The sequence below is a fragment of the Takifugu flavidus genome, chromosome 1 (assembly GCF_003711565.1).
Source record: "Takifugu flavidus isolate HTHZ2018 chromosome 1, ASM371156v2, whole genome shotgun sequence".
NCBI lineage: Eukaryota > Metazoa > Chordata > Actinopteri > Tetraodontiformes > Tetraodontidae > Takifugu > Takifugu flavidus.
In genome coordinates, this window is record NC_079520.1 from 8,228,328 (window position 1) to 8,252,468 (window position 24,141).

Here is a 24,141-nt window from a genome sequence, read left to right on the forward strand (position 1 = left end):
TCACACTGTGGTGACTCTCATGACCAGCTCTCTTGTGCTGTTGCTGGGTTGGCTCCGAGCCTCTGGCTGCCTCAGGTGACTGAGGATGTGGAGGATGCTGTAGGGACAGTGGTGGTCCGGCACTGTGCTGCTACTGTTCTGGTCCACGTGCGGTTCTAATCCATCCGCGGGAACTGCCACGGACGTGGACGTGGAGCCGGCGGCCGCGGAGGCTGCTACCATCAGTGAGGAGGTGGAGGCCGACACCCCTATTCCGGTGTGATAGCCTGGGCTGGGCTGAGACAGAGTCCTGTCCACGGCTACGTTCTTCAGATCATCGCTGTCCAGTGTCTTATCGTAGTTCAGGACCTTCCACTGCTGGTTCACGGCCTGCCAGCGGTGGAAGATACGGAACACAGACGGTCCCTCGTGGACAATTAGCGCTGTGGAGATCAGAGCATCAATTAAAGGACGTCAGTGTCTGAAGCAGACTTAAGGACACCTGCGAGTGATGTATAGCCCTGCAGTGGTGGGTTCAGCGCTGCAGCATGAAGAACGTCCTGGCTGAGATGGAAGCAGGACAAAATAACTCATCTTTAAAATGCTGCTCTGTCGCTCTGGGCAAAGATCTGTATTTCTTACAAAAATTTTAGCTGCAGCACTAGGTGCCACTTCTGGATTTAGGTTAGCAAATGGTGCATTTGTTCTCTGGGGTACTTCAGAATTGCTTATTGATTTGTGTTCATTAAACCCGATCTGGGAAAGTGAAGTCAGCCTGTATAGAGGAACGCTGGGAGCCCGGCAGTTTTCTGGGTTCTTGGTCAGATTTCTGATGAAAATTGGCTACTTTACAGGGCTGCACAGAACCAGCGCAAATCATAAAGCTATAGTTAAGCCTTTCCTTAATGCTTTTCCTACACTGAGAGCAGCAGCACTGTGAGCGTGAACATCGCATAATCTCAAACCTCTTAAGAGTTTATTCATAAAATCCGGTCTCCACTCATCATTGTTGCGTCTTTGCCACTTTAATCAAATGGATAAGTAAAAGTCAGTACTTTACTTTAACAACTGCCAGGCAAAAAGTTAATCTCCACAAAGTGCAGACTTAATGACTGCACACTCCATCCTCGCTAGCAAACCGGAGACAATCAATCTCCTCCTGTACTCGTCAGGATGTCGTCTGAGGGGTTTTTTTAGATTCGGAATGTCATCACAGTCATCCAAATCAGACAGGAACCACAGAGATGGCAGCAACTAGATAGTGCCAGTATCAAATTGAACAGGAATTCAGGGGACGGTAGGCCGGCAGCTTTAATTATAGGACTGTTAAATGTATTTATGCAATGAGAGGAGTCACTTTCAGGGCTGAGGAACTGCACAACGGTGAGTATTACAAAAGGTTTGGCAATTGTGTACGCAGATTACCCTGCAAGCAGAGCAACAGCAGAATATTAAATCCACATAGTGAGATTAGCAGGTGGAGCCCGCCGTCTGTCATTTTATGCACGTTGCTGCATTATTCGCCTTATGTACATATTTACTATATTCTTATATAAAAAGGGGAAGGTCAGCATTGTCATCACAGTTTCGAAGTGTAAGAATCTAAATGAAGCAGGAAGAAAGTCGCCTCACCGATGCAGACGACGTCCATGAAGCCATACATGCCGTAGCAGATCTGGAAAAGCAGATCCTGCCGCTGCCAGCGGGCCGACGGGCTAAAGGAGGACCAGACCAGCCAGGAGATACTGGCCATGAGGAAGAGGGAGCCCAAGATGGCTGCTGCTATCTGCACTTTCTCTATGACGGTGAGGGAGATCGCCTGCCACTGTAGAGAGACGCAGACGCTGTTACGCCTCATAACCTTGGATTTCTTTTAATTATTTGATTAATGCTAGTGTACAACAAGAATGAAGCCATTGGGAAAAAATCTGCAGTAAGATAAAGGCAACCACCATTTCAACAACAGAACATACATTTTCTGTTCTGGCTGATCAGCAAAATTCTTGCATCAAAGGAATGAGAATGTTTCCACTGGCAGGAAGCACTGTTTTAAAAACATGAAATAAATAAAAATGCAAGGACCTTGAAGATCCGCGAGGCTGCCCACATAAACTAGAGTGTCCGTAAAGCTGAAAAAAAAAGTCTCTTCCAGTGATCACAGGAAAGAAAATCCTCGTAATTCTGAAAGCGTCGTTTGTAGTTTTATTTCTGGGCTTGTGATAGTGAGCAAGTGCTGCATTGCCCCAAAATCATTCTGAAATCAAAACCTTAAAGGCACGTGTCCCAGAGGAGCAGCGCCAGAGGCGTTCTACCCCTGACCTAAAGTTAACAACCAATGTCATGGGTCCTCACCCTGATATCCACATTTACACTCACACAGTAGGTAAATGCACATTTCCACAGCTCACCTGCAGAGGGTTCTTAGTGCTGATGGCAATGACCTGATACTTGTAGTAGCACAGCTCACAGGCCCAAGAGCCTCTCTCACTGATCCACTTGATGAGGCAGGGCTGGTGGGTGCAACGTACTGACCCACTGCACCGACACGGGCTCAGGAGCTCCCCCTGTGGGACAGAGTCGGTCAATACACACAGTCAGGCCAAGAGCTTGGATGCGCATTAATCAAACATATGGAAATAAATATTCTCTTGAGTAGATAACTATAAATAAAGGGTTAGTGGGAGGTTAAATGGTTGGTGAAGCATGAGGAGTTTGCAGTTACACACAACTTCACTGGCTTTCTGGCGACCAGCAACAGTAGCTACTGACTAAATCGACGCACGGACTTCTCTGCACATAAATGCTCAAACCTGGTTGTGAAGTAGATGATCAGATGGTCACACCACGTCAAAATACATTTTTTAGCAGAACAAACAATGCGGTAGAAAGGAACATTGCAGTGGAGACGAACGGTAAACACAATCGGAATCCTAATGACGAACTCAAACATTCACGCAACCTAAAGAGCGGCGCGGTTCACAGAGAATATTACCATATCACAAAAATTGACTCCCTGGCAAAACCATTTGATCTTTTCATCATTTAACCCCCCTGCAGACAGCCTACAGCACTACACTGCAGATCACACAGGGCATATTTGTATTTCTTTGAGGTTCTTTGTGCTGGTTTATTGAGTTCCTCAGTGCTTTGCATGCACAGCCAGGCGAGCGCGCACACCTAAGAAAGAAAGCCCTCCTATACTGTAGGCACTTAGGAAGTTGCAGAGCCCTGCGCCCAGTACGACACATTTACAACTTCACAAATTTTCAGGTGAGAAATGAAAGCTGCGCCTACCTGACGGACCAAATCAAATAGAGGGTTTAGGAGGAAGCTCTGGTGAAGGAGCAAACTGCGACGAAGCAGCACATGCTGCACTAAAGATATTTTAGATACTAGACATTTTTATAGCAGCATATATGGTTGGTTCTCCCATAATTAAATAAATGTAGAGAGACGTTTTCTCCTCTTTTTGCTCTGCCTTACCTGCTTGCATTTGACCTGTACAAAATGAATTTGCCTTGATTTACCTTGATATAGTGTGTCTCTAAAAACCCTACAAAGTGATTTAAAAGGGTAAATCTGCAATAACATCACACACAGGATAAAATAGAAGCAGTGCAGCAAGCAACTTTTGCATTTGTTAAGCAGAGCAGAGTGTTGCAGGTAGCTTCTCTCTTCTCTGTATCTGTGGATTTTCACAGACCGGGAAGAAAATAAATTAATTTTGGTCCTTAACCATTCAGTCGGTGCTTTTCTACCAGGTCCTTTCATTACCTGAGTGTCAGACAGTATTGATACCTGTTTGATACTCTGTGGAGGTGCTGACACTGTCTGATGAGAGGAAATGTGTTAGCAAGGGGACAAAATCATCATCATTTTAGGTTGGAGTTTAGGTTGAAGTGGAGCAAAGAAGGGTTTTAAAAAAACAACAAACACCTGCATTTATAACTGAGATAGAGGTTCAGGCTCTCTTATAGATTAGGTATAGATTGTGCCATTTCAGCAATATCAATACACTTTGTAAATATATTGACGATGCACATTACTTTACAATATTAAAGTAACTCAATTTTACAGAAAGGATTGCTGATTAATATTTGCCCAACTTTGCATAAAAGATGCTGAGAGGTTATTTTTTTCTTGACCATTAGGGGTTTTTTTTGTCCTGTTTTTTAAAATCTTATCCAGTGGGAGTTGACAGGGTTTCTTTACGAAAAGAAGCATTGTTCAGCAAGCAGAAAGCTGGAAACCATCAGGCAAAGTAGAAAACTCATATTTACCCTGACATCAAAAGCTTTTTACTTAACAGCTAAATCTGCTACGCTGGATTCTTAACCAGCCAATATTTATAAACTGTATTCAGCCCAGGGAACAAATGAGATTTATAATCTCTCACCAAGGGCCCCAAACACACTGAAACATATTACCTGTCTGGTCGTATTGATGGCGATAAAAACACAAGAGACGCTCCGCCACCGTTTCAGACAGTTTCTGATGTCAGCTTTAACTGTTTTAAGCTGTTAAATATCTCATTTTCGTGCTCTGTCTTTGCTGTTTCTTGGGGGAATTTGGTGACTTTCCAGATTGTTCCTACATCATCTTGATTGCCTTGACATTTCTGAGGGAGGGAGCCGAGACTTGGTTGAAGAAAAAAAAAACCCACAGGGAATTAGATGTGGCCCGTCTACAGATGGCCAGGGTGGGAGTGTATTGGCAGGAGCACCAGAACATTTCTGCCGTGTCCAGTGGGACTCAGACCACTGACTGGGATTGGCCTGATAGCAGCCAAGAGGCAAATCATGGATCACTCCAGTACAACCGAGGCCCATAACAAATGTGGCATCACAGCCCACGCACACCGATGACTTGATGTTTTATTGTTGCGCAAACGGCGTAATAATCAAAACACCGACGTTATAAAAGCAGCTTAGGTGTTTTATGTGTGTTGTTGTATTTCTTCTTTCTCCTCTGGCCTATTTCCCACTTAAAACTCAAATCTCTTCCAACATACACGGTAACCTGGGACTGAATTTTAACTGGCTTCATATTTCTTAAGGGTCTGTGATCAATACAAGTAAACTGTATCGACTCTCCACAAAGGGAATGAGTTTTTAGAATCTAGTGCATAAAGAAACTGGAGGGAAGACGTTTTACAGTGATATTTGAACCATCAACAATACCGAAGCCTTTAAAAAACGGCATCGCATACATGCACAACAAATCTGATGGACAGTGTAATCACTGAAGCTCACATCAGTTACACATTTCACCTATTATGACCACCAGTAAAATGCACAGGTCCACTCCGTTCTTTTATGGGAGCCATCAGGCCTACAGTGGCAGTTAATGTCCTAAGGAACTTTGACAGGAGAGCATCTCAGGCTTCTAAGCTAAAGAATTCATAGCGGCCGTCGAGGGACTTCTGCTGGGACAAAAAAAAATGTCTGCAATGTACCGAGTTTATATCCTCACCAGAGTGCAGAGGAGTATTGCTGTGATGAATACAGAGAACACCTCTGCACTGGGGGGCCATACAGACAGAACGACACTAACGTGACCCCTCGGGGCTTTTTCCTGCGCATCAGGCAAATGCACTATGCAAGTGCATTATCTGTGTTATGATTTAGGAGGAGAAACAGAGGGAAACAGCCTTTTTCTTTATTCTTTCTGTTTTTTTAGAGCAGGGGGGGCTCACATAATCTCAACATCCAGCTGTTGGTGAGGACAGGACAGTAGGAGCATGCTCCCCAAAGGGCTCTTCAACATAATAGTGCGTGACACATCAGCAATCACACACACACACACGCACACACACGCACACACACGGTTTCATTTTTCGTTATTACAATTTAAATGTCTTTTTTATATCCTGGGCACAATATTCCCTCAAAATCTATCAGTGAGCTAAAATGATGATTGCTTGGAGAATCGCTTTATTATTTCAGGGACGATATAAACATGTCTGAACACACATGCTGTAATGAAGAAAGTGTTTCGTGCTAATATGTCCCTAAAGCAGGAAAAATCTGCTCTTTAGCTGGACAGAAACTTGGATGAATTAAAAAGGAAACAGATCATCAGAGCTTCAGGGAACGGTACATATGTATGACGACTTTTGTCATTGCCTTAGCTGATGTTATTCTCTACACTGCCTTTGTATCTGAACTGTTATGTAGTCCTGTGAATATATTAAATGTTTAGATTATTTTAGAAGTTACAGAATAGAATTCCTTGAAAATCAGGAAAGCAGTCCAAATGAACTTGTTAATGTTGCTTGGTGTCATGCTAAACCAAAGTTAAATCATCCTTCAGTTGAATCTAACAGACTTTAAAATTCCATTCCTTGTGTTTGAGGAAAGCAGTTTCTATCTCTCTCAGTCTCTAATTCAGTCTCAAGCGTCTCAGCCCTGGGGAGGGAAATGTTTTGGAGGGGGATTGTCAGATCAAATCCTTGTTCCTTTAGTTTTTGTGACAAGTTGGAGGATTAGGGAGAGAAAAGGATAACTAATGTCCCCACTGCCCCCGGAATACTGTCCACCCATCCCTGCATTCATATGGAGCGTTGTTCTCCATTTCCAGCCTTACACCTCATCAGATCGATATCTGGATATCATCCAAACCAACTGCAGGGAAAAATAGGAAACGGAAAGCAGGTGGTAGATGAGAACATCCATATTGATAAAACGACCCAAAATCAAGTGCTATTGACTTGCTCAAGGAAGCATCCACGAGACGAGTTGGGGGAGCCGATGGGAAATACTGCAAACTTTGAAGGGGCTGTTTTGTATGCGTCACAGAGCGCGTTGGCTATCAGTGGAGGGTTAAAAAAAACCAGCAGGATGAGACCTTGTGTGCCAATCTCATGATGAGACCCCGTGCCAGTATTAATTGTAAAGTCTGTGTCCATGGAAAGAGGCACAACGGTCTTGTAATCAGATTGTGGTGATAACAGACCGCGTGCAGGACGGTGACTAAGAGATTATACAGCTCATGTGTTGCTTGGTTTCAGATAAGGTAGCAAATAATTCAAATACTTGGTTTTATTAATTTGGTCCTGTGCTCCAAACACGTGGCAGGGTTATAACACGACCGTGTTTCGGTGCCCCAGCCATCTTTTTCAGATCTTTCCTTTGTTGTATCCAGGTGAAGCATGCTCTGCAGACGGCAACCGATTTTTTTAACCATGCACTTAGTGTTAGACAATGAATTCAGAGTGTGGCTATAATGACGTGTTCCCGCGTCCCTGTTTATCCTCCACACTTGTCGTCCACAGGGTGCAAGAATTTTCATTATCCACCCACTATAAGAGCTTTAGCTGCCTTTTCATGCCACACAAAGGAATGTGTGCAGCAGCACCGGGACTCCAGCTCAGACAGGTCTCCTGCTACAGACGCTCTGATAAAACAATGAGATGTGTTCAATGAAAAACTCTCTTGGCTGAGAAACAGAAAGGCTTTGGTCCCACATGCACAAGACATCCCATTAATTCAAAACTTGTCACAAATGTAATCTACTTCATAGCAGAATTGCTAAAATTTATGATTTTCTTCTTTCTTTTTTTTAAAATCTTTGACTTACATGTTCTGGTCCCTGAAAGCAGATCCTGCACACAGGCGTCCGGAAACCACTCTCCGTGTAGCTGGTGAGGGAGAACCTTTCCTCCAGTTTGCTCTTTGAGCAGTCATCAGAGGAGCTGCTGCAGCCGCGCAGGGCCACCGACAGTTCTGCAGCATCGACCCAGCCGGCTCGCTCCCCGATCGTCGGCCCCGCGGCTCCCGTTGCCGCCGGGCCACCCCGGTCCCCTGCGTGCTGCTGATGGCTTCGTGTCAACGTGTTGTTATTGTCGGGGACGGTGACGCCTGCCTCGCGGATTTCCGTAGTTTGACCGTTCATTGGGGTCAGCGGAGGCAGCGGTGTTGGCGGTGCCGGTGGCCCGAGAAGGAGCACCCTCAGGTCACCGAGCAGAACGCAGCAGCGGTTCTTCAGCATGCCCTGGCTGCGCAGCATCGGGGCTCTCTCTGACACTAATTCACAGCACCGCGCAAAGGTGCTGCAAGAAACCCGCGTGTGGCGTTTGCGACTCCGTCATTAACAGCTATTTGATGTCGTGAGTCTTGTCCTGACGTTCCCAGCGTTTCTTTTGTCTTTTCTTGGTTTACGTCCGTATTTTGCTAGGCAAAATCTTTTATTGTCTTCCAGTGAGGATGCAGATCCAAAAGGCAAATAAATCCCACGGAAGCAAACAAGTGTCTGAAGCCATTAAGTTCAATAGACGGGACTGAAAGAGCAAAGTGAAATGTTTTGATTGATGGGAATATGCATTCAAGTAATAAGGATATGGCCGTGATCACTCAGTGTCCACTGTCATTCCGTGGCCTCAGTAGCCGTGCACAACAGAAACTAACTCGACAAGCTTCTCCCTCCACATGCACGACAAAACCAGCCTTTGCTACAAAGGACTGAGACCATCCAAACCAAAATACGGTCTTCAGGAATAAAACCAGATTCAAAAACACCTCGGTTTAAAGCAAATCAACTCCGTCGCTGGCAAGCCATGTTAGAAATCTGCCTTACCAAAGCCACCCTGATTCCTGCACGGCTCAGTTTCAGGGTTTAATTTTCATGGACTACCAGGCAGACCGCAGCCGGTGTGCAACTCTGTGCCAGGCGACACGTAGACCTCCCCAATTACCGGATTTCCATGGCCGCGGAGCGAAGCCGACGCAGGTTTCAATCCCTCGGTTAAAAGAATATAAGAATCCAACAAGACTGTCGGACCGAACCTTCTGCTCTGGGTGAAAGCATCCGTAGCCGCGGATTCCCCTGTGATCATTGGCTGCTGAAGCGGCGCCGCAGCTTCAGCAGCTTCAGCAGCTTCAGCACCGCGATCCCTGGGACAGCTCCCAAACGCCACACGTCATCAACGCACCCTGATGCAGGCAGCAACTCGGAAATGGTTAATAGGGCCGAGGGAAAACTGCAAAACTGCGAGGTGGAAGCATTCCCCACACCCCCTCTCGTTGATAACGCAGAGAGGACTGAAGAAGACCACAAACTTAACCCAACAACAATAGGGTTTAAAAAGCTGTTCTGCCTCACAGTGGTCAAACTGGAATTACTGATTAAAGTTTTAGAGTAACTTTTTTGACGAATGACCAATTAAATACTTGTTTGATCAGCCTCTTAAATGAATACTTAATTTATTAAATTGATATATTAGCCGTAGGATACTGACTTAATCTGCAGCACTGACTGACATTTTGTTTTATCTCTAAACAGTTGAAAATAGTAAATATGCCCAAAACTAATCTCCAGAGGCAGCGCTGATTTAATTGATTTGGAATCCACCCACATATTTACAAAGTACAAAAATGAATATGTAAACTTATTGATAAAATACATGTGTATATCTGTTACGGCCAAAAGTGTCTCTAGAGAGGTTAAAGAACCCAGAGCCTGACCTCTAAACAAGCAACAGTGGCAGGGAAAAAACCTCTCTGGACGAAATTTAGAGCAGGAGCAAGTTCCTGCAGGGGGACCCTGCTGTTAATGAGGAGAAGTGAAGACAGAAGAGAGATTAACGAAAAGAAAAGAAAATCACATATATGGCTGCATAGGAAGACCTGGTTAAATGTTGAGATAACTTCCACAGATTACTGAAAAATGAAACAACTGGGTCTAAAATTAAGTATAGCACTGTAATAAAATCTGAAGTAAAAATAGAAATGTAAAAAACCAAGCCAAGGAAACCCAGTGTATTGATGTTGTATTCAAATTGTAGAAATACTTAATTGAACTGGCTCTCCAAAGTAAAACTGGTTTGACATTAACGTAAATAGCGCTTTAAGAACTCATTACTACATTACCCAGCATCCGTCTCATCCACGTGCATTTCTGTTTTTCTACGTCACTTCCTACGCGGCAGATACCAAAACAGAAAATTTAAGGGTTTCGACTTTGACTTTGGAGCGAAACAAGGAATTGATTTATTTAAAATAAGATCGCCTTTACATACATGTTTATTGATGTACGTCTAATTTAAAAGGTGACGTGCTAATTCATACGAGTGCTTTCCTGTGTTGTGGCCGCATGTGCTAGCTGCGTTAGCTGATATTTAGCATGGCCGCAACTCAACCATTAGAGTTCCTGTAACCGTCATATCTACCCTGGCAGTCCAGATCCATGACGGTATAGACTGGACTAGGTGTTGCTACATCAGTAGTCAGCACTAACGAGTAACTATTTCATCATGTCTAATCAGCTGACTGCCGAGCAAACGAGGAAGATTGAAGAAAACAGACGAAAAGCTCTGGAAAGAAGGGCTCAAAGACTTGGTCAGATTGCCAGCAGCAACAATCAGACCTCAGGTAGTTTCAGCAGCACTCCAGAGCCACCTAAAGCAAACCTCAATACGTGCACCCTCATTAGAGTGACTTCGAACTCGGGTTCTGCTCCAAAACTGCTGGGTCTACCTTTTAAACAAGACTCAGCTGGACTCAAACCCAACGCCAGTCAGAGTAACAGCTCAAGAGAGGTATGATCTTTGGTCTTCAGCTATCCAGGGATCATTGAGTGCACTGATAAAAATGTCCTTTTTTTTCTTGTTTCCTTGTAGACCAAAAAAACAAACCCATTTCCTCAGGCGGATCGTGGCGCTCCCGCTTTATCCAGTGGAGGAAACCTTGTTGTGAAGCCTCGAACACCTGTTCCCCCCTGCACTAATTCTGTTGGTGGTGCTGGATCCTTCTACAAGCAAGCTAATAAATGTCCTGTGGTGCAGCTTCCTTCCAGCTCATCAAATTTCAGTGCAGTACCTGCCAAAAAGCCGGCCATCTCTGTACGTGGAAAATGCCTTCCTCATACAGAAGGTCGCTTTAGAGTGGAAGTGGGCTACCATGCAGAACTTATAGCAGTTTTCAAATCCATCCCTTCAAAGAATTATGGTAAGTGCCTCTACTGTTGGTATCTGTTAGCTTTGCAGAGCCACTACCTTACCCAGATATACGTTTTAAACACTTTATTTCTTTGTGAGTAGTAATAAATTCTCTTCTGGGTTAGATCCTGCTGCAAAGATGTGGAACTTCAGTTTGGAGGACTATCAACAGCTAAGTACGAGCACCTGAGGTTTATATCTACAAAAGCATGTGCTGCTACATCTTTGTTCCTTCTTGGCTGCAGTGGAGGAAGCCGCTGCTGTTGCCTCTGTGTCTCTGCGGCCTCTGGAGGGAATGGACTCTGTGGATCCTGCAGCACCAGCCCGCGATGCTGCAGCTCTGACGGCGCTGCTGAAGTTGTGCAACGGATGGCAGAAACCTGGAGCTGGTCTGCAGGGCCAGTGCGTCCTGGTGTCTCCCACAAAGTTTGAGGTTGACGTCAGTTACAATGCGGACGTGATTGCGGCCTTTAAGCTGATGCCGACCAAAAATTATGGTAAAAAGGAATTGATTTTTCTGTGTCTTCTTGACAATTTCTCCCCCTTGATGGGTTTTGGTTCTGTGTGTATTTACTGTAGATTTGAAAACAAGGAAGTGGAGCTTCTCGCTTGAGGATTACAGGAGACTCAGTGAGTAGAGGTTGCTTTTTTTAGTGCCCCTGTGTGTCTGTGGTACATTAGCCATCTTGTCTGACCGTGCTGTGTTCCATACCCAGTGGATCTGCTCAGCAAGATAGCAGCAGTGGAGGTGGAGCCTCTGCCCAGGGCCATAGTCCAGGCTTTCTCTGCCAGGTTTGACGGGACTGAGGCCAGATCTTCAGACATCCCTGAAGCAGACCTCTCTAGTATTGACCCCACTCTCACCTGCAGCCTCATGCCCTTCCAGAGGGAAGGGGTCAAGTAGGTGCATCTTTAAAGCCTTTCGGCTTTTTCATGATGTAGCTAAAATGCAGGTCCAGGAGATGACTGACCCTAACTCTGAATTTATCTATCTGAATTTAACTGTGAATTTATCTCCATAGATTGACAGGAATATCATTTTTGTTCATTTTCTCACATTATCGGTGTTTTCCTGTAGTTTTGCAGTGTCTAAACAGGGCCGCCTCCTCCTGGCAGATGACATGGGCCTTGGCAAGACTGTGCAGGCCATCTGTATAGCAGCCTACTACAGGAGTGAGTGGCCATTGTTGGTGGTGGCTCCGTCTTCTGTAAGATTCACTTGGGCGGAGGTAAAAACGCCACTGGAGATGAGCACGCTTCTTCATCAATCCTGCTTAAAACTTCGTTGGAGGAATTTTCTCAAAGACAGCTTGCATTCTGTTATCTTTAGAGAAGAACGTTTGTAGTGACGCAATACATTTCCTGGAGGACGAGCAGGTTACTTCTGTGAGATACCATAAGCAGATCTCAAGTCAGTGCCATGGCGAAGGGTACAGACGGAGGGAAGATGCAATACATTTAACTGATTTAACTATAGTAATCATACCCTTGTAGCTGTAAGCAAGGTAACTACACATTTAAAGTCTAGATCTTTAAATACAGTCTTGAAATACTTAATCCTATTTCTGGTTAACCTCTGATTTGTTCCGGGTGGTATTTTTGTGACAATCCATCACATTCAGAGATCATCTTGGGTTTTTTCCCGTGTCTGACATTTTTTTAGCTTCTTTCTCTGCTTTAAATCAGCGCAGCCAGACACGGCTGCACTCGCAGCTCACTTTCTGTGGGGCTTTGCTCAGCCTTCTGTCTCCTGACGGTACGAGACAGCCTGTTCTCTAAATAGATTTATTGGATCGTGTGCAGTCAGTGAATTGGGGATTCACAGAGGAGAATTTAGTGTGACAATCTTGTCCCCTTTTAAAGGACACTTCGTGTGTCCGGTTTGGTTCTTGTCTGCACTATTAGCCTTTAGTGTTGGCCAGGAATCTCACACGGCATGAGCGCCATTATTTGGTGAGCTTAAGTTGGGTTGACAGGCCAATGGCAAAAACAAGTCTTTGTTTATGACAATAAAAAGTCGAGGATAAATGTTGATTAGCGACATTCCCCCCTCGGTCAGGGGGTTTTCATTCTTTGTTTCTGCGGTGCACCTGACCAATTCCCTCCAAGGTGGGATGAAAGAAGAGCCAGAACAGAGTTGGGTTACTGTGAGCTTTTCTCTGTGCCTGCAGGCCTTTAGACGCTGGCTGCCCTCCCTGAGTGATGACAGCATCAACGTGGTGGTGAAGGCCAAAGACAGTCTGCAGTCAGGTTTGGTCAACATCATCAGCTACGACCTCTTGAGTCGGATCGAAAAGCAGCACTCGGGAAGCCGCTTCAATGTTCTCATTATGGTTCGTTGATGAGGGCTGCTCAGAAAATATATTCAGCTTTACGCTCCTAACGCCGTATTCCAGCATTTGCTGCCAGTTCTAAACAGAATGTGTGTTTCTGTCATTCTGTGCAGGATGAATCTCACTTCCTAAAGAACATGAAGACGGCTCGCTGTAAAGCAGCGCTGCCTTTGCTGAAGGTATTACTTTTTCTCTCTCTCTCTCCCATCAGCTTAATGTTTTCTTTGGGCGGCTCATTTTTGTCATCAAAGGGCTTAAATCTGCACTTTACGGTGGTGATAACAGGCTCAGCGTGATATCTCTGAAATATCCAAAGAAGCAGATCAAAGTAAAGCTAGAAAGGTTTCTGTTTACGGGCTTTTAGTACAACAGCATGGATGTGAGGTTGACCAGGACATGGGAGAAAAATTACTATGATGAATGAAAATACTTCGGAATCATGGAACATTTCCATTTTTGTGCCATACAAACAAATAAATGATGCTTTTGCTGTCTTGTTGTCGCGAGCATGGCGGTGTAATGATGAGAACTATATTACTGGGTGGTTTTTGCAGGCAAATCATGCAGCTCCAATATTTATTAGTCACATAATTCTAAAATAGCTGCTGGCTGCTGTGGGCTCCCTCCTAACTCCTGTGAAAACAGTGAAAAGTAATTAGAAAATGTCAATACTGCAGGCTCATCTTTAATGTTACCACAGTTACCCAGAGCAGCCACCGTTTTAGGAATTAAAAGTCATCACACTCTGGTGGAAGTTTATTTTTGCATTTGTTTTCCACCGCCAATGTTGCTTTTCTGTCCTCAGGCTGCAAAGAGGGTGATCCTTCTGTCTGGGACCCCTGCCATGTCCAGACCATCTGAGCTGTACACGCAAATCCTGGCTGTTAGACCCTTGCTCTTCCCTCGCTTTCACGAGTTTGGGCTGCGCTACTGTGACGCCAAACAGGTAATTTGAGTTTCAGTGTCACGCGTTAATGTGTTTAGGTCAAATTGGTGAGTTGAAGTTGAGCTAATTATTTCTCTCATTTGGTCAGGACTGATGAATAACTTTAACCTTAGCGAAGGTTGTCAATTCATTGTGTGATTTGACTTAATTGCTCTAAAAAATATGAATATAATGGCCTTTGAAAGCATGAGACCGGCCTTTCAGCCTTACGGTGTGATTAAAACAACCTCGGCACTCCAAAGGTCTCGCTGCTCACTCCGTTTCTCTGCTTCATGCCAGTCTACTTGGGGTTGGGACTATTCCGGCTCGTCCAACCTCGGGGAGTTGAAGCTGTTGCTGGAAGAGTCTCTGATGTTACGCCGCCTTAAGTCCGATGTCCTCGCCCAGCTTCCCGCCAAACAACGCAAGGTCGTCACAGTAACCACAGACAGCATCAACTCCCGCATTAAAGCGGCTCTGTCGGCTGCAGCCAAGCAGTTATCAAAGGGACATCGAAACGTAAGAGAGACGTTTGACACCTTCTTTGGAATTAGTACAAAATTAATCTGTTCTTGCCTCTGGTTTTTGAAGAATTCGTAAAACGTTTCACCAAAGAATTGGGAGGAATATAAAAGAACTGCCAACTGCATCAGAGTTTCAGAGTGGTTCCCGTGGAGTCGTTTGGCTTTAACTACAGAAAATTGCTCTATGAAGATTAGTAAATAATAAACGGTTCATCTGCATCAACTCATCGAGAGCAACGAGACATCTTGTTTTCCAGAAAAAAAACCCTCTGTTTACAGGGTGGTAGCCAAAATCGCACACGAGTGCTTTTAAAGCAGAATACTCCAGCGGGCTTTATTCGAAGGGGTCTTATATGCTCTGATGGGAGTGAGTCGCTGATCTTGATTGTTCATAATCGTGCTGATCCTCTGAGTAACGGCTGTCTTATCCACGCATCGGAGTCTAGCATCAGTTCTTATCTCGTGCTCTCTTTATCTCCTGCTCAGAAAAAGGAAGAGAAGGAAGCCCTCCTCGTATTTTACAACCACACAGCTGAAGCCAAACTGCAAGCCATTATGTAAGTACGGTCTAATGATGTGGCATCGGCACGTCGGATCAGCTTAAATTTGTCAAGGGGCCGAGATTAAGACGTAAAAGGAATCTGAATCTTTTGTCAGCCCGCTGCGACCGCGCTGGATTTGAGATGGCTTTGTTTCTGTCACAGGGAGTACATCACAGACATGCTGGAGGGCGGCCGGGAGAAGTTTCTAGTGTTTGCTCATCATAAGTTAGTTCTGGATCACATTACAGCCGAACTGGAGAAAAAGGTGGGAAACGCACAGATACATCGTTCCTCGCAGGCCTGATAGGAGGAGAAATGTCAACGAGGTTGTTCTTTTGTGGGAGTCTGGGGTCAGCATTCTTCCCCCCCCTCATGGCTCTTATGCAACACAATGACTTCATATCGTTACAAAAGATGCGTAACTGCGATGTGCAGCCATTTGTCTGTAAACTCTCCGGTACTGAAGTTAAAACGTCTCAAACGCCCCCTGGTGGTGGGATGTAGAATCAGAATAAGCAGCTCTCGTCGGTCCTTTTTGGTGGGTTGACAGTTGTGTTCATTTCCTCGACAGAATGCCAGCTACATCCGGATCGACGGGTCGACTCCGTCAGCCGAACGGCAGCAGCTGTGCGAGAAGTTCCAATTCTCCACTAACAGCTGTGTAGCCGTGCTGTCGATCACAGCGGCCAACATGGGTCTGACCCTGCACTCGGCTGACCTGGTGATCTTTGCTGAGCTTTTCTGGAATCCAGGGGTGAGACAAGTTTATCACTACTGAATACTCAACGTCAGCACTGCGGCGACACCGTTTGGTTGCTCAATTTGTTCCAGGCTAAAGGCTCCCTGGTTAAACGTTTGACTGCTTTTGTGTGATTCTGCCTTGTGTGCGGACGTGTGTGATGTTAATGATAATCTGGATGCTTTTCCCCTCCTGTAGGTTCTCATTCAGGCAGAAGACCGAGTGCATCGTATTGGACAAACCAACAACGTGAACGTTCACTATCTGGTTGCTAAAGGATCTGCTGACGACCACCTGTGGTGTGTACGCTGTTCGCTGAGCTTGGAGGTTTTTTCCTGGTCTTTAGCTGATATATAATTTTGCATATTTACTGATTTTACAGGCCGTTGATCCAGGAAAAAATGAATGTTTTGGAGCAAGTGGGGCTGTCTGAGTCTAATCTGTCAGATAACGCGGTGAACGCCAGCTTCCACTCCAAGGTAACGTCTGAATATAGACCCACTCTATATGATTCTGGTTAGTGACCACATCAACAATGTTGCTGTGGTACTGGATTAAGGACCCAACCCAGAGGAGGATAACAGAGATGTTCCAGAGGTCTTTCACTGAGGACGACGGGGACGAGGCCGTCTTACTGGAGGCTGCAAGCAGCTGGGAGGAGGCCGAAAACCACAGCGTGAAAACCACAGCGTGAAAACCACAGCTGTAAGAAGAATTAACATATTATTCTGTTTTTGGACAACATCCAGTTGTCATCATGACTCTTAAAAAAACACTTTAGTACTCAAAAATAAATGTATAGTTTCTAACATATGTCAAAAATAAAGAAATGTGACTTGTGGCTGCAGAGGGATTTAATGTCAGGTTTCCATTACCAGCCTTAAATATTTTTCCACATATAAAGCGCACACCAAACTGGCCCAACTCCAGGCAAAATGGGTCGATCTTTGAATCTTTTGAGTGTGTTTGAGCTGCACAGACTTTAATTATGTGGGCCACCTGAAAAGTAAGAGAAAACTTGAGTCTTCTGCCACCAACCATATAATTAACTCCCCTTAGTGTGAGCGCTGCCAACCACAAAATGAGCATTCAGTGATGAATGAAAATTAATCAGCCTCTCAAACATTAACCCAAATACATTTTTTGCTTCAACAAATTGGAATGGTTTTTGAATTAAAATTCCAGTCGCAGCAAAGACCAAATTTTACAGACGACAGCCGTGTGACCCTTCGAGCCGCAGTCGCTGACGCATAAATGACACCTACTTTCTAGGGAGGACTAATGTTTATATATATAGACACATATTTGCTGGCTGGTTGCCTTCCAGTTCCTGTGGCTAACGTCAAAATTATGTGGAAAGTCAGAATTCCAAAAGAAAATGGTTTAGACCCAGATTTAATTATATTCAGTACATGTAAGGGGGTCCGTTGCATTTAAAGAAGTTGGTCTGATAAAGATGCTCAATAACAGCAATCAGTAATCAGCATTTATTGCTTTTATGTGTCTGGTTTTAAGTTTTGACCTCTGGTAACACCTTCAGTCAGGAAAAGCAAATCTTACCTCAGTGTTCCTGTCGCTGGTTATCAGAATTTTCAGCTCCCAAACTGTTTTGCTCTTTTGCTGGGGAAAAAAAAAAGAAAATTATATTATATTATAATTATTTACAATTTGGTTAAATTGAGTGAGGGAGTTATGTATAGTTAATATAATAAACAATAATCTTTCTAGTTGAAAACATATATATAGACATGCAGCTGTATGTGAGTAGAGCCTGCAGTAACATACAGCAGGTGAAAGAGCTGACACACGTAACGCTGCAGCACCTATATCTGTCCTGTCGGTCTCGCCTTCGCCGCCAGGCTCCACGTCTGAGCATATGTCACCGAAGATGAAATGGATCTTCTCCTTGGCACGCTCCTCAGTGGAGGCTCCGTGGAGCGAGTTGTGGAGGATGTTGGAGGCGAAGCGCGCTCTCATGGAGTTGGGACACGTTGCCTTAGCTTGTTCAGGGTCAGCGGGACCCATCATAGCCCTCCATTCCTCCACAGCATTTTCTTTATTCAGGATGAGCATCATACAGGGCCCACTGGTAGAAAACAAGACAGGTTTCACACACATGGTGCACATCCTCGGGGACAGTAGCATCCACAGGGACCTTTATCAGAGCGTTCTTATCAATAATGTGGTCGGTTCTTGGCACAGCATTTGTAGTGCTGCGCCTGTACCTGACCTTGGCTGTAATGGATGCTTTGTGAATAAAGCTGAATTGAAAGTCTTATCATAGTGTTGCTGTTATATGGATTCCTGCATTTTTAAGCACGTTCAGCTGTATTGACAGCTGTATTGGAAAGGCTGCTTTTTAGCACAGTCTTCAGTTATTCATCTGTAAAATGCGCCGCTATGAAGCTAAACCTGACACTGCAGCGACGGGGTAACCGTTTCAGCTGAGCTTATCTGTCTTCATCAGTTGCGTAACAAGCAAGAGAAGGGATTAATCAGAGCGGAACAGAGCTAATATCCAAGCACGTCTATGTAGCTGTGTGGTGGGACAAACAGTGAAACTGAAACTTGAGGCTGACTTGCCTGTGGCGGCCCTGATGCTGAGCCATTAAGATGAGGGTTGATGCTGCAGGAATCGCCGGGCTGCGCTCTCTCCCACTCTACCTTTGTCTGTGCTGAGACTCACCTTGACATGAACTCCACCACCTGGCTGAAGTAAGGTTTCTCTTTGTGTTCCTTGTAGAGCTCCTCAGCCATCTCTTTAGTCAACACCATCTCTTTACTCTGCACGACGGAGAAGCCGCTGCCACGGATCTCCTCCAGAATGGTCTCTGTCAGTGAAGCGAGACAAAATAAGGGCAGCGCCGCACAAACAGGAGGAAGCATTTCCATAAAAGACATGCAAGGACCTTTGTGTTCCCTCAGGGCGTCAGGCTTAATCACCGCCAGTGTTTGTTGCTGAGGGAAGAAGAAGCTGATCTCTCTGTCGGCCTCTTCCTGACTGGCGCTGCCGTGCAGCTGATTGATGGGATGGTTCTCTACAGCAAACTGCGCTCTGAGACTGATGGAGGAAGGACAGAGGCGTCAGTATTTACAGCTGTGGTTAGACTGGTCTGCTCCCGCTGCAGTTGATGCTTCACCGGTGGAACCACTGTAATTACTCAAATAAAGGAGTTTCATTTTTCCCGGGGAGCTTTTGAATTTTCATTTCTTTGGTTTTTCAGCTTATCTCATCTTCCTTCATATCAGGCCGTCAAACTGATTGGACCTTTCCAAGAAAACTAGTTGGAAATGTCACCTCAGAGGGACAGAGACTAGGATAATCATCGAAGATTCCGCTTTATGCTGTGACTTTGCAACTGGGAATAAGGTGACTCACCACTCAGGGCTCTCCTCTTTGGCTTTATTAACATCAGAGGGACCAAGCAGGTTCCTCCAGTGACGGACAGCCGCCTGCCTGGCCAGAGCCAAAGCCAGCACCGGTCCACTGTACACAAACAGCATTACTCACTGCTCAATAGTAAAAAAAAATGGGACCTTTGTGTAAGTCACCTGGCCATAGTATGCAGCAGAGCAGGGAAGTAGTCCTCCTTAACATGTTGGGAGTAAAACTGTCTGACCTGCTCCTCCGTCAGCAGGACCTCTCTTTGGAGAGCCACAGTGAAGCCTGCTTTCTTTATCTGGGACAGGATCTCCTCTGCATTTCAAAATAAAAATCCAAAATTGCCATAAGATTTAAGTCTGTTGTCTTCCTGTTTTCCTGCCAAAAAAACCAGCATTTCACCTCCAGATTTTCAGGTTTTTATGTGGGGACAGACATGACAATATCGTGACAATTGTGTCTGCAGTGACGAGTTGAAAAGACCTGGGATTGAGGAAGCACATATGTAGTGGTGCTTTTGTATCTGGCACAGACTCTACCTCTGCGCTCTCTGGCAACGTCAGGCCGGATTAGAGCCAGCGTCCTCTCAGCATGCTCTTCCTTGCCATCCTGCTCAGTTTGAGAGGCCATCCTGAAGTTGGGAAAGAAGAAGGCGAGCTCCCTGCTGGCTTGTTCGATGTTCTCACTACCGTGCACAGCGTTGGAAAGGGCCTCTGTGCCGTATTGTGCCCGCAAGCTGAAGGAAGCCAGAGGAGAGAAAGGAGAGGAGAGCAGATGGTTGCACGGCTGGTGCTCAAGCTGAATTTCTGGGTGTGTCTGAGCGTGATGTCAGAATCTGCTGTTTAGGTATTTTCATGCTGTCACATTGCTGTAATTTCTTTAAAATAAAAAAATGGAAAAGCTTCTTTATCAAACCCTGATCAGATAAATGTGTCAGGCCTTTTCAGCCTTCTAACTGGATATAGCACATATATCGTTTCTACTAACCAACCTTTCTGGCCTTTCTCTCTTGGCTTCCTCCGTGTCTGCTGGGCCAATAAACTCCCTCCAAGCTGGCACGACATTGGCTGAGCCCTCAGCCTGTGAGAGGATCAGAATATGGGACGGACCACTTGACATGAAGCGGACCAAGTCCTCAAAGCATGGCTACAAACAGAACAAATAGGTCCGTTATAAAAAACACCAAAGAAATACATTCATTGGATCTTATTTTAAAGGCAAATACAATAACTGTGAAAACAATCAGTGAATGTCTGCACAGCTAATCAGCTTGTACTCCCACCCAGAATGGCTAAAATGTGTTGTCATGGTGGAAAACGTCTATATACAGTATATGACGCTATATTGTTTTGTGGCCGTAATCCTGAGCCCCACCCCCCTATTCTCAACACACTGTTTCTGAATCTCTAATCATTTTATCACATGGCAACAGCACAATAAGCACAAAAACATTTGCTGAGACAGCAGATCTATTTTGAGCTCTGTGCAGAAATGCTGATGGAAGGTTGAGGCACAGCAAACTAATTGAACTGATTTTTGTACAGGCCTTGACTGCTACTAAGGGGATGTTGACTCTAAACTGCCCAGCCCTAAATAACACACACTGAGCTGATCGGACATTATAATGACACACAAAAATGGATCTTGTTTTGTGGTGGTTCTGAGGGAGCTCTTCTCACCACACCTCTGCTGTTTTGTGCCGGTAAAAATCTCGGGCTTCGTCCTCAGTCAGCCTACGTTCCTCGTGGGCCAGGATCTGGAACCCTGCATTCTGAATCTAGCCACGGGGAAAAAAAGATCAGGAAGCCAATTGACGTAAAGGCAGGCTGAAGAGAAGCTGGCTGATGTTAGCCTCTGCCTACCTTCATAATGATCTCATTCACTTTGCCATGAGCTACAGCATCCGGTTTGATGATAGCAACAGTGTACGATTTATTGGCTGGAACTACAGGGGGGAAATGCAGCTTGTGTTGTGATTATTAACGCAGAGAATTCATAAAACAATGAATCTTTTACCGATAATGTTGTCTTCTGCCTGTGTTTCCACATCTGCTTTCTGCTCATCTTCCCCCAGACCACTATCTTTAATCTGAAATAAATAGAATACATCAAATGAATGAATCAGTGTAAGTAATGCATAAACTATCTCGGAGATTCTAGTATCACAGCAAAAATAGTAACTGTTAAACAGAATCTGATCAGGAACACTTGTTATTTTCCTATAATGAAAATTAAAATCAATGGAAGACACCTGACGTGTGTGACTGAGTACATGTTTATTTCATGGCTTACCACTTTACGTTCAACACCCTTCTCCAAGACCATCTTCTCCTCACCAAGTTTCTGTACAATCATCCTCTGAAGAAGAGGAGCATTGGCCCCTCGCAGGACACCCACCAACTCCCCACCCTGTCCATAGAACAACAAGTCATCTATTAATATTCACATGAACGTACCTCAGAAGATACAGTGCCTCCACCACAGCAGGAGTCAGAGGCAGAAACTGCATTTAAATAATGTTAAACTAGGATGTTCCTGGTTAGAAAAAGGCAAAACGCACTCACACCATAGAAAAGGAAGGTGGGCTCACATTTCCCGCGATACCTCGCCAAAGCGTCAATGTTGTCTGCCTCAGCCTGTGCGGACACACGCGCACACAAACACATACAACACACACACACATTTAGGGATAGTACCAGAATATGTGGAAAATTCAGATGTCACAGAGCTCTTACTGTAGCAAAGTGTAACAGGTCATCGCCCAGTTCATTGTATATTTTCTTTAAAAGACTGACCACAACTCGACAGGGACCGCACCACTGTTGGTACACATCTACAACTACAGCATGAGGGAGAGAGACAGAGACAGAGAGAGAGACAGAGACAGAGAGAGAGACAGAGACAGAGAGAGAGACAGAGACAGAGACAGAGACAGAGACAGAAAGGGAGGATGAATACAAATATTTGCAGTTTACAAAATGAACACAAGGTGGCGGCAGAATACAATAAGCAACAATGAAAGGTCGCCCAATGGTTGTAAAGTGAGTCCTGAGGCGGTAGTAGAACAGATGTTGAGTACTATATTAATCAAATAAATATAATATTTACATAAAAAATAGACCTTACCCGTTAAACCTTTTACGGCGAGCATCTCCTCCCATTGTTCTTGATTTGTAACAGACACCTGGACAAAAAACAATATATTATACATACAGTACATACATAGACAGACAGACAGACAGACAGACAGACAGACAGACAGACAGACAGACAGTCCTTCTTTTAGTACATTGAGTAGAATCGAGTAAATGCCGTTTGTCCAACCTGTAAACTTGCTTCTTTCTTCTTTCCTGCCATATTTTCAAATCAAATTAAATTTCTAAAGGATAGAAAGATCGATTTAAAAACACGGTATTTGATTAGCATGAAGTTAAATCGGGGAAAACTCATGCATACATAACGTAATGAAGCTGCTAAGAATCTTTTCACGTTTCCTTTTTGGTTGCTACGCAACAGCGCTTTCCGGTCAAATACCTCTTCCGGCACAAATGCACGCGCGTCGTAGTATGTCCATTTGTTTTATTTTTTTTAATTTTAGGTTAATAGGAAAATAATAATATCAACAACAACACCACCACCACCACCACCAACAACAACAACAACAACAACAACAACAATAATAATAATAATAATAATAATAATAATAAATAATAATAATAATAATAATAATAATAATAATAACAACAACAACAACAACAACAACAACAACAATAATAATCATCATCATCATCATCATCCCACCGGAAAAGAAAGTGTTCAATGAGACAAACATTAATAACATATCTGCAGCCTGCTTTGCTATTGCTCTTCTGTTTGACCTGTTTATATTCATATCCCCTGTTTTTATTACACAGCCAGAGAGGAGTGATGTCATGTGCATCATGGCATCCACACAAACAAACCTCATAAAGTCAATAACACGAAGGCTGTCCTGTCCTGTGCTGTTTTTCAGAGAGATGTGTGATTGCTTTTGCTCTATCATATCAGTGAGACGTAAATGTGTTCAGAAAACTGGCATTTGTGTCCTCAAATGTCATCAGTAAAAACTGCTTGTTTGTGTTGGACTGGACAGATATGCTTCTATAGACAATAATTTGAATGTTTTGTACTGGGAGAGATTCTTGAAGGTTGTGTTAACCAAATGTAACTGTTCACTACAAGAACCAAAGGGGATGGACAGCAGGATTGAGCGTTTATGTAAACTCTTCTAAGATAAGAGCATGCTTCTTCTTTGCTCTGATTTATTATTAATTTCTAAATAAATTTTATTAGAAATAAATCTCACATATTATCTGCTTCATATTTGCTCTATCTATACCTTATTCGACCTTCCATTTCCATCTTTTTGGTTTAAGAGCATCCCTTTTGTTCAAATTAACAGTTTTAATGAATCTCCAATTACCAGATACGCCCCTCCAATAATTAGGTCTAGAATTATTTTCCTTCATCACCTTCCAGTGCCAGTTTTGCAAAATATCATGTCTCCAACAACATCACATATCTGTAATGCCTTTGTAAATCAACAGAAGTTCATCATTGACTTTAACTGAATCGCTCCCACTTTGGATCATGTCAGAGTCTTTGCCACAAGGCTTTTCTTTGACAGACTTTGAAGGTCTGTGATGCTGGTTGCCATACTAATGTTAAGGCTTTTCACAGTTCATTGCTGGTCCCTCTACAGTCTCCCGCAGTGCTTCGAGTTGCCATATGAACCCATTTATCAG

The 24,141-nt window shown here is 44.2% G+C and overlaps 3 protein-coding genes across 9 annotated transcripts; 1 reads left to right on the top strand and 2 right to left on the bottom strand.

The window, feature by feature from the left end:
- On the bottom strand, window positions 1–7,872 carry marchf4b (membrane associated ring-CH-type finger 4b). The gene is made up of 4 exons (XM_057045538.1): window positions 7,558–7,872; window positions 2,388–2,543; window positions 1,612–1,804; window positions 1–422 (listed from the first exon to the last, which is right to left on the bottom strand). The coding sequence occupies exons 1-4, from the start codon at window positions 7,870–7,872 to the stop codon at window positions 1–3; spliced, it is 1,086 nt and encodes a 361-aa protein (XP_056901518.1).
- Window positions 2,405–22,872, bottom strand: nme9 (NME/NM23 family member 9). 6 transcript variants are annotated; one of them, XM_057026254.1, is made up of 18 exons: window positions 22,814–22,856; window positions 22,682–22,736; window positions 22,484–22,541; window positions 22,093–22,196; window positions 21,922–21,993; window positions 21,650–21,766; window positions 21,374–21,446; window positions 21,220–21,302; window positions 21,042–21,134; window positions 20,349–20,503; window positions 19,897–20,093; window positions 19,528–19,672; window positions 19,355–19,462; window positions 18,885–19,036; window positions 18,662–18,806; window positions 17,799–18,061; window positions 17,536–17,595; window positions 16,812–16,974 (listed from the first exon to the last, which is right to left on the bottom strand). In XM_057026254.1, exons 2-17 carry the CDS (start codon window positions 22,712–22,714, stop codon window positions 17,537–17,539), a joined length of 1,857 nt encoding a protein of 618 aa, XP_056882234.1. In that variant the 5' UTR covers window positions 22,715–22,736; window positions 22,814–22,856; the 3' UTR covers window positions 16,812–16,974; window position 17,536. The 6 variants fall into 6 exon arrangements, with proteins under 6 accessions (XP_056882242.1, XP_056882234.1, XP_056882224.1 ...); XM_057026262.1 differs by lacking the exon at window positions 16,812–16,974 and adding an exon at window positions 2,405–2,543 and having other exon boundaries at window positions 22,682–22,872; XM_057026244.1 differs by having other exon boundaries at window positions 22,682–22,872.
- smarcal1 (SWI/SNF related, matrix associated, actin dependent regulator of chromatin, subfamily a-like 1) lies at window positions 9,678–19,714 on the top strand. 2 transcript variants are annotated; one of them, XM_057026217.1, is made up of 18 exons: window positions 9,678–10,513; window positions 10,595–10,922; window positions 11,038–11,088; window positions 11,158–11,409; window positions 11,492–11,542; window positions 11,629–11,812; window positions 11,991–12,141; window positions 13,084–13,245; window positions 13,359–13,424; window positions 14,051–14,191; window positions 14,471–14,689; window positions 15,181–15,251; window positions 15,399–15,501; window positions 15,808–15,990; window positions 16,174–16,274; window positions 16,358–16,454; window positions 16,535–16,680; window positions 18,719–19,714. In XM_057026217.1, the coding sequence occupies exons 1-17, from the start codon at window positions 10,229–10,231 to the stop codon at window positions 16,667–16,669; spliced, it is 2,580 nt and encodes an 859-aa protein (XP_056882197.1). In that variant the 5' UTR covers window positions 9,678–10,228; the 3' UTR covers window positions 16,670–16,680; window positions 18,719–19,714. The 2 variants fall into 2 exon arrangements, with proteins under 2 accessions (XP_056882197.1, XP_056882189.1); XM_057026209.1 differs by lacking the exon at window positions 18,719–19,714 and having other exon boundaries at window positions 16,535–16,816.
- Window positions 22,873–24,141: the final 1,269 nt, after the last annotated feature.